Below are 13,834 nucleotides of genomic sequence, written 5' to 3'. Positions count from 1 at the left end.
GTTATGTCTGATGGGGGTGTGTGTGTGGGCAGGGGGGGTGTGTGGGCGGGGGGGGGGGGGGGGTGTAGTGAGCTCAGAGAAAAGACGGGGGAAGAGCTTTGGGGGAGAGGGGGGCATCACGGGGGAGAGGGGTCCAGAGGGGTAGTGGCTGGAATTGGCGGTGCAATGGGGACTCACAGCAGGCGCTGGTCATTCTCCTCTGCTGGGATCAGAATCTCTGCTTTTCGTTTGGCGACATCGACGACATCTCCGACTCCGGGCTGGGGCTCCGACTCTCCGGGGCTGGGCTGCTTGGGGCTGGGCTGGGCTGCTTGGGGCTGGGCTGCTTGGGGCTGGGCTGCTTGGGGCTGGGCTGGGCTGCTTCGGGTCCCTCTGAAAATTGTGACTGATTGGAAACCTCCGCTGGCCATCCTCAACTCCAATAAAGACACAATGGCGCAGGAAGGGGTTGACTGTCCCGGGGACTGACAGGGGAAAAGACCAATCCACGCGGCGCTGACTGACAGGAGAATAGATCGATCTGCGCACATGCTGTTTCTACGATTTGTAAACCTCGCTAACTTTTACGAGATTCAACCGATCGGATCTAAACTTGGTGCACTCGCAGCACAGGAGAACGGTGAGTGAACTGGCGAAAAATCGTAGCCCTCTCGCAAACCGTTTTTGCGCAAATAGAAAGACCGCGCAAACCAGAGGATAACACGATCAGAATTTTAGTTATGTATAGATAGATGTAGATGACGTTTCAGGACCCTTCTTCAGACAGAGCAGGGGGTGGGGGAGGGTGGGTTGGTGAAGAATTGCAGGAGTGAAAAGAACAAGACCAGTCAGGGTTAGTCACAAATGACCGCAGGCTGGGCGGTGCCTGGTGGGCCCATTGTTGATTCAGGAAGGTGTGATCTCAAGAGAGAAACAATGTGGAGAAATGCGGAACTGGTAAAATGACCAGGGTGGAGGAAGGGGGCAAGGGGGGAGGGGAGGGGAGGGGAGGGGAGTGTAATTAGAAGTTACTTGAAATTGGAGAATTAAATGTTCATTCCGCTGCGCTTAAGCTACCAAAGTGAAATATATGGTGCTATTCCTCCAATGTGCATGTGGCCTAACTCTGGCAATGGAGTAGGCCCAGCGCAGAAAGATCAGTATGGGAAGGGGAAGGGGAGTTGATATGATTGACAACGGGGAGATCGTGTAGGCCGGGTGGGCCGAGCGTAAGCACACAGCGAAACTATCGCGGAGTCCACGTTGGTCTTGCTGATGTACAGGAGCCCACATCAGGACGCAATGGATGATGTTAGAGAAGATACATGTGTCCAACCTGAAAGGACTGTCAGGATCCCTGGATGTTATGTTTATTCCAAGATCATCCTTGAATTGCTTCTTTTGGTTGTTCTAGAGGTCAGAATAAGGTATTGGTTCTGGGAAAAACAAATGATCTGACCCACTAGTGGAACAGGCTGAATGTAGCACCTCATTGCAGAGACTTTGGTCTGATTTGGTCAACTTGCCAATGGATTTGGAATCTTTAGGAGGTGCGGTGTTTGAGGTGCTTCCTGTAATTAGTCCATGCCTCTGAAGGGGATCTAAGGATACGGATCATTGACCCCACCTTCTCCATGACCATGAAGGCCAATAAACTTATCTCTCCACTGCACTTTGTGGTCAAAGTTGATGTTCATTAAAGCCACGCCGGGTTTTCCGCAGACAAGGCCAAAGGCGGGCCGGATGTAGGCCCCGCTTCAGGAGCTGTCAACCCCGCAACTCGGACGGGGGAAGTCGCCATTGTAGAGCCCTGAAAAGCGGTCTCCCTTATCCCGGTGCAATTCCCCAGACCTCTTTGTCCGACTCTCCGGTCGGGCCGCAGCAGAATTAGCAGCAGCAGCAGCAGCGCTCCTGCACCGCTAGAGACTTGGCCTCCCAGTGCGTACACACACCAGAGTGTCTCATCGTGAGGCCACTCCAGTTTGACGGAAACTGAAAAGGTCGGGTTGGAACGTTCCCCCCCACCCCACCCCACCCCCCCCCACACACACCCCCAACAAAAAATAACAAAAGACAATAAAAACACAGACAGAAAATAATAAAACGCGGACAGACTGCAGAGGCCGCTGCTGACCAGAGTCGCGCCGCCCACCGGATGTTTATTGCAATTCACATTCTTTGTCCATTTTAGAGAATTAATAAATAATGCACTAGAGATTGGCCTCCCAGTGCGTACATACACAAGTGTCATCGTGAACTGCAGTTTGATGACTGAGGTTGGAACGGAGAATAGACAATAGTTTCAATATTTTCCCATTGATCTTGTAGATTGGCTCCACTCCAATGGGAAGCTCATTGGAGATGAAGTAATAAGAAAAATTGTGTCCCAGTGATCGAGGGATAATGACCTTTGGCGGAAATATGAAATGTCCCTCTTCCCCTTGAAGTGTCGTGCCTTTAGTATATGTGGGATAACTGTGCATTCAATACCAATGTTGTAATTTTGATGCTAGTTTCTAAATTCATAACTATAGGCACACTGATGTATTGCCTTTTAGTGTTGTAGAAAAGGCACCTGCAAAATGCACTAAATGTTAACTAATTCAGATATACGGCTGCTAATAGGTAAATATCATGATGGGCTTGAGTTTGAGTCACATACATGTCTCTCAGGTTTGCATTCCTGGTCATATCTTTGGTGGAGATAAGAACGGCTCCTTATTCCTCTTGAGGTGTAGGTGTCTGCAGCACTTGACACTTGTACTTTGACTTGCCAAAAGTGGAAATGTGAAAAGATCCCCTGATTTGAGCTGAGGCATTTCCTTCGCAGTTTAGACCTACAGTAATTAACTGCATAATGCCATCCATATGCATTCTCAACTGTAGTGATATGAAAGTGCAAACCTGATGTGCCAACGTTTCGTGGTTTTAGCTGTTAAAATCTAAGCAGGGAGCCCCAATTCTAGGAAAGTGTTAACTGCACGATGAGTAATTTTTTACTTTGCTATTTGCAAATCACAGAAGATTCACCACATCTCATTGCTTAGACGTGAGCTTCTATCTCCAAAGTTCATAGTTAAAAGAATAACTTTGTTCTAAATACTTCAGCAGTTAGGTATGGCTTGTACTTACAGCAAGGTGTGGTTGATCGGTGGGAAACAGGGTCAATTTCACATGTAACAGTAAACAACACAACAAAACTTGCAGGAGCCTATGAAATATTGTTCATATTTGTTTATCATCAATTTTTGGAGTAAGTGACAAAGCCTTGGGGAAAAAAGGAGACAAAGGGATGTCGGTGTTTAAGAAGGAACTGCAGATGCTGGAAAATCAAAGGTAGACAAAAGTGCTGGAGAAACTCAGCGGGTGCAGCAGCATTTATGGAGTGAAGGAAATAGGCAACGTTTTGGGCCTAAACCCTTCTTCAGACTCAAGAAGAAGTGTTTGAAGAAAGGTTTCGGCCCGAAACGTTGCCTATTTCCTTTGTTCCATAGATGCTGCTGCACCCGCTGAGTTTCTCCAGCACTTTTGTCTACGCAAAAGGATGTCAGATCAGGAGAACAGAGAGGATGAGTAAAATGTAAAATTGGAGGCTGAGATATGGGAAGGATTATGGATGTTGGTAATTGCACAATGAGTTCATTATGTTCAGCAGGTAAAGCACTACCATAAAGCCCACGCTAAAACCTGGAGATGCAAAGCAAAGGCTCTGTTGCTTAACGTGGGTGATAACCTTTCAGCACTTGAAGGTGTAGAAATCAATGACAACCTGCATAATGTGACATTCAAGTGTGGTTTCAGTATGCATACATTTACTAGGCTGATATCTTCAAAGCATATTCAGATATCAGCCTATGATTGCCTGATCACTGTTGGATGAAGAAAAATTCATCACTTTCTGAAAGTGACTTCCACCTGCACCAATGTTTGGGGTAAATAGGCATTGTTCAGCTTGTTATTTTGAGCATTACTGCTTTCTTACACTAACTCAACATTGCGTCTATTCACTGTGACTGATGATTACTGAACATTTGAAAATTATGTGGAACTGTATCTCTATCAGACCTCCTAGTTTCCAATCTGGTTCTTGCAATCTGATAATGGTTGCGTGCACAATCCTGACAGACTAGGTCCTCACTCTGTCAGCATGTCCAGAGCAGGTCCTCTGCTTTATGGTGTTGGCTAAATTCTCTTTGCAATTCGTCAAATTAGACTTGCATGTTCACATATTGTGTAAATTACTGCTAAATTTATGCTACATGACACTAAATTAAATACATGTTGGTGAAATGTTACTGAATTCTGCATTCGACATGGAGGCCCCTGTCTTTAGGCCGTGCCATAACGGAATGCAACATACTTGCAAAGACACTGCACTTATGAACATGTACAGTACTCATTTGGCTGCTGTGCTTCCAAAGAAAACCTGTGAAGATGATTTTACTTTAGTGAATCTTCAAGGTTCTTCCATTTCAGTCTTTGTGCGCTAAAATATTTTACCTTTGGAAAGAATAAAGAGAAAATAGTTAAGTGCAAGTTGCATTGAACTGATACCTATAACCCTCATACAGGGATGCAAGCGAAAGCCTCCACGTGGCGTATCCCGGGCAAAGCTGACAACTGAAACTGTACTACAGTGACTGACTGAAGAAGCCAATTCTGCAACCACCAACCGTCAACCGTCACTGACCGACCGGAGAGACGTGATATAGAAGATGGCCGGACACGAGGAAGAAGAAGAACCCTCATACAGGGGGTAGCCCATTAAGTCCCACAAGTTTGCCTCACTGTTCAATTAAATAACAGTTAATCTTTTCCTTCAGTCCCACTTTACTGAGCAGCCCCATAAAAAGTCATTATAGACACAATAAATGGTAAGGCCCTTGAGGCACAACACTCAGTGATTGAGTCTGGCCAATTCTCGTAAATCTTCTCTGCGCTCTTTCCAGCTTAATGTTTTATTTCCTCAAGCAGGGTGACCAAAACTGAACACAATTTACCAAGTTTGGTGTTACCAAAGACCCAAGCAGTCGTTCCAGGTGCGACAAAAGTTCACCTGTATCTCCTCCAACCTCATCTACTGCATCCGCTGTTCTAGATGTCAGCTGATCTACATCGGGGAGACTAAGCGGAGGTTGGGCGATCGTTTCGCCGAACACCTCCGCTCAGTCCGCAATAACCTACCTGAACTCCCGATGGCTCAGCACTTCAACTCCCCCTCCCATTCCCAATCCGACCTCTCTGTCCTGGGTCTCCTCCATTGCCAGAGTGAGCAACACCGGAAGTTGGAGGAACAGCACCTCATATTCCGCCTGGGTAGCTTGCGTCCTGATGGCATTAACGTTGAATTCTCCCAATTTTGCTAGCCCTTGCTGTCTCCTCCCCTTCCTTAACCCTCGAGCTGTCTCCTCCCATCCCCCTGCCCTCGAGCTCCTCCTCCTCCCTTTTTCCCCTTGCCCTCCCCCCTCCCCCCCCCCCCCCAATCAGTCTGAAGAAGGGTTTCAGCCCGAAATGTCGCCTATTTCCTTCGCTCCATAGATGCTGCTGCACCCGCTGAGTGTCTCCAGCATTTTTGTGTACCTTTGGTGTTACCAATGTCTGGTATAACTATAACATAATGTCCTAACTGCTTCACAACTCCTATACTGATGAAGACCACCATGCAAAAGCTTTCTTACCACCCCATCTACCTTCGATATCAATTTCAGGGAACTCTGTACAAGATCCTTCTGCTCTACAACACTCATAAAGGTAGTATCGTTCACTTTGAAGTGCTGGCACTGGTTTGATGCTCCAAAGAGTTATTGTGGAAGTGCAGAATGTATGTTTCAATAATAAATTAATTTTATTGAATAGTTAAAGAGAAACTATTTGATCTCGTTGGAAAGCCAGAAAAAAATGTTCTGTTTCCGTGGCTGTTTTGGTGTGGGCTATGAAGCCATTTTCAGAGATTGAAATGAGAGATAGACAAAAGGAAGTCTTTATTCACAAATATATTCAGAAGTGATAAATGCAACTGTGTGGTGGAAGCCAATTTTATACTCAGTATTTTGCAATCTTCCAGCAAGTAAGATGATCATTTTGCCACAGGGCAGTCTCAGCAGGTGGTGATGGCACAACTGGAGACTCACCAGCTGTGAAGGGAGGACAGGAATGGGCCAGCAACTTATGCGCTGAAAGTCTCTGTGCTCCACAGAGCATTCTGTCAGCTGAGACCTGGCTATCTATCAGAACATTTAGTCTGTGCTAGTAAAGAGGCATAGTATAGTCCAAGGCTGAAACACCACGTGGCAAGTGGCAAAGTGGTTGGATGGTGTTCAGAGATAGTCGAAAGATAGTTACTGCAATAGACAACCTCGTGTGCGGATTGGCGATCGAAAGTCACAAACTTCTCCACTGTTTTCTGTTGTTCTGAAGCACTATAAATGTGTCCTATTACATACTGTAATAGATTGTTTCTATAATAGTCAGTCATACTCTAAGTTGTATAATATTATGTAGGTCTGTATTGCAAAGAAGACGATGTTGGAAACACATAACATTTTAATTAGTCTCTGTAAAGAGAAAAGGCCAAGTTGTGATATATTGTGAAACCTGTTGAAAAATGTACAACCATATCATTGAACTATCATGAACTACATTTGTAATTTTTATCTTCGCTGCGCCATGTCATCTTGCGCTGTGTGAAATTGAACAAACAATTCCTACTAAATTGAAGGGATTATACATTTAATGATTTACTCTTGGAAACTGAGGAAAGCTTTGCAGTGAAATTTCCTTTGAGGAAGAATATTTTAATAACTGCACCTTGGGTGTAGAGAAACGATGAACTCTGGAGAACAGGTCCAGCTGGTAAAAACACAGAAAACATTTTGGGAGTTTTGTAAATGAATGAACGTTTCAGATGTGGCAACAGTTTCCAAGAACTGAGAGCTAATTGTGGATTTTGTTTTGTTGATGGGGCAGGTGATGCGGTGGCTGTAAAAGGAAAGAGGCTATATGGCTATAAAGTGGCCATACTGGCGTTCATAGGAATGGCAACCGAATGTTCAAAAGTGCCACACAGAGAAGTATTTGCTGAGCAGGAACAATGATCCTAAAAGAAACATCTCAGCTCTGCAATGGGCAGCAGAAAGAAACTGCAGTATTTCTTTCATTTCAAATTAACCATTGAGAAGAAAGTCCATGCCACAAGCTGTAAATCTTCTGATGATCATTGTCCCAGTAGCAGATTTCTGATCCTATTACTAAGAGACACATATGGCTACACAGCTCACATTAGATCACTTGTAGGGTTATAGAACATAGGACATAGAACAGTACTACACAGGAACAGGTGCTTTGGTCCAGAAATCTGTGCCGAACATGATGTCACGTTAAACTAATCTATTCTGCCTGTGCATGATCCATCTCCCTCCATGCCCTGTATATCTGTGTGACCATGTAAAATCCTCTTAAGCGTCACTATAATTTCAATCTCTGCTACCAACCATTAAAATTTGTTTTTAAATATTTTAACCAAAAGTAATTTTAATCAACTATATGTACAGCAACTTAAATACAAACAAACCCACCACCATAATACAAAATAAAGCAAATATTCTTAAATAATGAATATTAAATTTCTATTTCCCCATCCTTATTGAGGATGCACTCCACTGTCCGCGGTGCCCAATGGTCCCGGAAATCCCCCAGGGAGCTCGTGGACATCGTGTAGTCCCTCTCTAATACCACCCGGGCACAGAAGCAAACCCGGAAAAGGGGCAGGCATCTGGCTCGGGCAGAGCACATATCGCCTGGCGCCGTGACTCGCGGATGGCCAGCTTGGGCAGGCCAAGGAGCAACCCAACCAGGGCAGCTATGGCCCTACCCTCTCCCCTACACACAGGGTGTCCAAAGATATGGACATTGTATAATCCAGGCAGCATCCTGGTAGACCTCTCATGGACTTGTTCTGTAGTTTCCTCATTGGGGTGACCAAAACTGCACACAATAATCCAAATGCAGCCTTACCATAAAATTACAACATAAGTTCCTGATTCTTATATTTAATACATTGATAGATGAAGGCAAACATGACATTCACTTCTTTACCACTCTATCTACTTGTGTTGCCACTTTCAGGGAGCTATGGACCTGGACCCAACATGAACTCCATCTGCTATTTCTCCACCAATTTCTGAAGCTGATCTGAAAACTGTAGATATTGACAGCTCTCCTCACTGACCTCATCTCCACCAATTCTGGTGTCTTCTGCATATTTACTCAACAATCCACCTACATTTACACCCAAGTAACTGTATGTATATCCCAAGCAACAGAGGGCCCAGAACACATCCCCGCAGGTCACACTGTTCACAGTCCTCCAGGCAGAATAATACCTGTCCACCATAAATCTTCATATTCTATGAGTAAGAGTTCTGAATCAAAATGACCAAGTTACCATAGATCATATGCATCTTAATCTTCTTGTTCAGCCTATCAAAGGGAATTTATCAAATGCGTTACTACCATCCAGTAGAGAACAGCCACTGCCCCACACTCGTGGATCACCTCCTCAAAAACCCAATCAAGTTCATGAGGCATAACCTCCCATGACCAAAGATATGCTGACTGTTCCTATTTAGCCCATTTCCTTCCAAATGTGAGTATATCATATACATAAAAGAATCCTTTAAAGCATTTCCCTACCACTGACGTGGGGTACATTTATTTTTGCCTACATTTATGACCCCTCCGGTTCTCCAAGGTCCCTTTACCGTTTATTTCCAGAACATGTCGCTCCTGTTCAGCTGCCCTTAAAAGACACCCACATGTCAGATGCCCACTGGCCCAATAATAACTGCTTCCAATTTGCTCTCCCTAATGCTCCCACGCAAACACGTAGAAACAAGGAACTGCAGATGCTAGTTTATCTGGGAAAGACACAACATGCTGGAGTAACTCAACGGGTCAGGCGGCATCCCTGGAAAACATGGATGAATCTCTGGAATTCTCTGCCGCAGAAGGTAGTTGAGGCCAGTTTGTTGGCTATATTTAAGAGGGAGTTAGATGTGGGCCCTTGTGGCTAAAGGGATCAGGGGGTATGGAGAGAAGGCAGGTACAGGATACTGAGTTGGATGATCAGCCATGATCATATTGAATGGCGGTGCAGGCTCGAAGGGCCGCATGGCCTACTCCTGCACCTAATTTCTATGTTTCTATGGATATGTGAAGTTTCGGGTCATGACCCTTTTTAGTTTTAGAGATACAGCGCGGGAACAGGCCCTTCGGCCCACCCAGTCCGCACTGACCAGCGATCCTCGCACACGAACGCTATCCACACGAGGGACAATTTACTTTACAATTTTACAAAGCTAACTAGCTTACAAACTGTTCAAGAAGGAACTGTAGATGCTGGAAAATCGAAGGTACACAAAAATGCTGGAGAAACTCAGCGGGTGCAGCAGCATCTATAGAGCGAAGGAAATAGGTAACGTTTCGGGCCGAAACCCTTCTTCAGACTTACAAACTGTATGTCTTTGGAGTGTGGGAGGAAAACGGATACCCATACAAGTCACGGGGAGAACGTTCAAACTCTGCACAGACAACACCCGGAGTCAGGATCGAACCCAGGTCTCTGGGCACCAAGTCTACCGCTGCCTTGCCCCAATTTGGTACCTCCCTATGCGATGTATTTTTTTTTAATGTTGTTTAATATGGATTTTTACAGAGCACTAATTTTACATATCCGTTATACCGCTACAAGTAAGAGTTCGTTACATCGTTCATTTTCAGGACATGTGACAATAAAAACTGTCGACTCTCTTGACTAGGATTTACAAGCCGTGGCATAAGTCTATAGTGTAGGAAAGAACTGCAGATGCTGGTTTAAATCGAAGATAGACACACAACGCTGGAGTAACTCAGCGGGACAGGCAGCATCTCTGCAGAGAAGGAGGGTGCCGTTTCGGTAGAGACCCTTCTTTAGACTGGAAGTCCACATTCCTGCTCCTGCATTGTGGGAAAGCTATTGTGGGAAAGCGCTCCACGCGGACTCTGAAACCAATCCTGTAAGGATCCATGGACACAATATCTTCTACATTTAAATGGTCGAGGATGATTATGTTTTTAATTTCCACCTGGGGGCTCCAGAGACTGACCGAGACGATCGACCAGTCCACTCGCGATAATAAATGAACATGATCATCCTTTATGTAAAATCAAACTTTCATAAAACACTAGATGTATTTCATAGAACACTAGATTAAAAAAAAGCTCGTCTGAAGGGCCCCGACCCGAAACGTCACCTCTCCATGTTCTCCAGAGATAACCATATAACAATTACAGCACGGAAACAGGCCAACTCGGCCCTTCTAGTCCGTGCCGAACACTTATTCTCCCCTAGTCCCATCTACCTGCACTCAGACACAGGCAGGCAGGGAGAGGGAGAGGGAGTGAGGAGAGGGAGATGGAGAGGGAGGGGAGGGGGGAGAGAGGGGTGGGGTACCGGAGGAGAGATGGATGGGGGAGAGAGGTCTGGGGGAGGGATGGGAGAGGGAGGGGAGGAGGGAGACGGGGTAGGGGGAGGAGGAGGAGGAAGAGTGTGGAGGGAGGGGGGGGGGGGGGGGGGGGAGAGGGGAGAGAGAGGGGGAGGAGGGTAGGGGAGGGGGGGAGAGGTGGAAGAGGGACAGAGGGGTAGGGGGTAAGGGGCGGAGGGAGAGAGGGAAGGGAGTGGGGTAGAGAGGGAAGGGGGGGGGGGGGAGAGAGGGGGGGGGGGGGGGGAGGAGAGGAGGAGGGATGAGGGAGAGGGGTTGAGGAGAGGGAGAGGATGAAGAGGAGAGGGTGGGGGAGGGGAGGAGAGAGGTGTGGGGGGGGGGGGGGGGGGGGAGATGGAGTACCACCATGAGGTACCACCTCCAGTTTAAATTCCATTTGGAATATTTTGGAGGACCAAGAAACCAAGAACCAAGACCATTTCTTTCCCATCCATATACCTATCCAATTTATTTTTAAATGATAAAATCGAACCTGCCTCCACCACTTCCACTGGAAGCTCATTCCACACCGCTACCACTCTCTGAGTAAAGAAGTCCCCCCTCATGTTACCCCTAAACTTCTGTCCCTTAATTCTCAAGTCGTGTCCTCTTGTTTGAATCTTCCCTACTCTCAATGGGAAAAGCTTATCCACGTCAACTCTGTCTATCCCTCTCATCATTTTAAAGACCTCTATCAAGTCCCCCCTTAACCTTCTGCGCTCCAAAGAATAAAGAATAAATATGCTGAATAACCCGCTGGCATCACATACTCCAGCGCTTGTTGTCTTATTGTAAACTGGTATCTGGTGTTCCTTGTCTCTATGGAAGTTAGTATCGTTGAACAATAAAATAATTGCAGGCGATAACTGAATCTTCATATTTCATATTATAGCGCTGACCACGTTATAGCGCTGACTTTACTAGAAAGGCATGAATTTGCACATTCGGCAGAAAACCCGGCAAATTACCTGCAAGACAGCGGAACTTTAGCCAGCAAATGTCATACGTCATCAGGTAATTCAGGGAGATTTCTGAACTAACTATGGAGGATATATAAACAATGTTCACCAGCGATTCATTCAGAATAGAAGATAGAGCGGGTAAAGTTTGTAGCGTAGAGGCATCCTGTTCACTTTTGTGTTGTCAGCCTTATCTCAATCTAGTTGAGGTTCAGGGACGTAAGGCGGTTTTGATTTGCAAGTGGGCCAGATCTGTCTGATACACTGCTCTCAGAATGCATCCGTTCACCACTATAGCTGTGTTGGTCCTTGGTTGCTTTGCAGTCCTGGGCAACTGTGCCCCGAGCTTGAATTCAAAGAGAACGAATGCGGTTTGTCGAGTTGAAGAACGATTACTGCGACAGATGAGACACAAGGTCCACGTGTTGTCTAGAGATGTGAGTGGATGTTTCTGTCTTTCACTCTGTGTGGAAGTTTTTGCTGTTCCGTGCTTTTAGAATAACATTAATTCACACCAATCATTCCACAGGCTCAAAGGCAGGACGAGGACACGGACACCAGGCTGGTGGGAAAGGAGCTATTCCGAGGGCTAGAGGTATAACCTTGCATTGGTGCGACGCTCATTAATGTCACCGAGCACAAGTTAACAATTCACAGCATCATGTTGTTGTTTGGGGAATACCTGAGTGACCCCTGGTTTATTTTGCAGGAATCTGGCAGCTGCTACGTGCTCAGAGAAGTGATTGACTTCTATCTTATAACAGTTCTGAACTCCGCCGAATTGCAGACCAAGTACCCGCACCTGGACGAGGTGAAGGAGTTTCTCACCGTCCTGATGAAACGGCACATGTCTGATTGCGTAAGTGTTTCCTGTTGTGATCGAACTAAATCGGGAGAGCATACAAGATCCGCACAAAATGCTGGAGTAACTCAGCGGGACAGGCAGCATCTCTGGAGAGAAGGAATGGGTGATGTTTGGGTGAAACGTCACCCCTTCTTTCTCTCCGTGATGCTGCCTGTCCCGCTGAGTTACTCCAGCATGTTGTGTCTCTTCGGTGTAAACCAGCATCTGCAGTTCCTTCCTACACATTGAAATTATTTTATTGTTTTCAGGAAACAGAAGAGAAAACGAAAGCCAACGAAAAGATTGACGGACTGAAGCAGAAAGTGGACCAGGTAATTTACATGAAATAATAATACATATGTTGTATCTCAGATTAAAGGCGAAAAACAGTCATATCGATACTCTGATAGTCAGAGGTCACCTGTGCACACGGGAATATGATGCATCAAAGCCCCGATGCTCTTCCCATTGCGATAAGACCAAGAGTCAGGAAAAAATTGACCTCAGCTGAGTTCAGCAGCACGACATTCAGTAACTACCCTTCTGACTCGATGCTCCGCGCAGAACAGTTTCTTAGTTTTCTTGCACTAAATGAATGTCACTGATGTTCTTGTTATTTCTGCTCATCTATTGCAGCTGGGCGAGGCGAGTAAGGCCAAGGTTGTGGGGGAACTTTTCATCCTCCTTCAGGAGATAGGGAGCCGCTGCTCAACTGTGGAAAGATAACCTGGTGACGAGGGGAAACCAGGAATCGATGGATGAGGAAAGGGCTCAAGACACAAGGACACTGTGATACTTTCTCAAGAACACATTTTGTTAACTTAACAAATGAAATATTTATTTCTGATGTATTTATTGTGTATAACGTTATACACATCATTGTAATTACTTACAGTAAGCTATGTAGCAATCTATATTGTATTGCTAATGGAAACTTGTAACATTCTATATTTAATCTTGTTATGTAGAAAGGTGAAGATTATGTTTTATAAAATAAAAACGTATTTGAAATTAAACAAACCACACGGTATCCGTTCATTTTTCGTGAGTTGCGTGGCGGAAGAGTTTTCAGTACAAACCATTCTGTAATTGTCAAAGCAGCCCACGAAGTCTTCTGGAGTTTTTTTTGCAAGCTCAGCACTCCTTGCTGTGGTATACAGCCGATTACATCGCGGTATCACTGGGGAACACTGAAGTGCCGCGTAACACACAAGACTCTCTTTTATATCTAAGTAGACACAAAATGCTTGAGTAACTCAGCGGGTCTGGCAGCATCTGTGGAAAGAATGAATGGGTGACGTTTCGGGTCGAGACCCTTCTTCAGGCTGATATCTCACTGGCAAGATAAACTAAATGTTAATAAAATTCTCAGTTTCGTTTTTAATATTTTAAATAGTGGCAGGTAATGTGGATTTAAGAGAGAGTAAGAAAAAGCTCTAGGGGCTAGTGGAGTCAAGGGATATGGGGAGAAGGCAGGCACGGGTTATCGATAGGGGATGATCAGCCATCATCAGGCCTCCTTCTGCACCTATTTT

At 45.5% G+C, this 13,834-nt stretch overlaps 1 protein-coding gene across 1 annotated transcript; it reads left to right on the top strand.

The window, feature by feature from the left end:
* The first annotated feature begins 11,537 nt into the window (after nucleotides 1-11,537).
* LOC129706484 (interleukin-22-like) lies at nucleotides 11,538-13,228 on the top strand. The gene is made up of 5 exons (XM_055650822.1): nucleotides 11,538-11,892; nucleotides 11,985-12,050; nucleotides 12,165-12,314; nucleotides 12,569-12,631; nucleotides 12,936-13,228. Exons 1-5 carry the CDS (start codon nucleotides 11,731-11,733, stop codon nucleotides 13,023-13,025), a joined length of 531 nt encoding a protein of 176 aa, XP_055506797.1. The 5' UTR covers nucleotides 11,538-11,730; the 3' UTR covers nucleotides 13,026-13,228.
* Nucleotides 13,229-13,834: the final 606 nt, after the last annotated feature.

The sequence above is a fragment of the Leucoraja erinacea genome, chromosome 19 (genome assembly GCF_028641065.1).
Source record: "Leucoraja erinacea ecotype New England chromosome 19, Leri_hhj_1, whole genome shotgun sequence".
Lineage (NCBI taxonomy): Eukaryota > Metazoa > Chordata > Chondrichthyes > Rajiformes > Rajidae > Leucoraja > Leucoraja erinaceus.
Note: the sequence above shows the minus strand (reverse complement) of the source record. Positions and strands in the feature narration are given on the sequence as shown.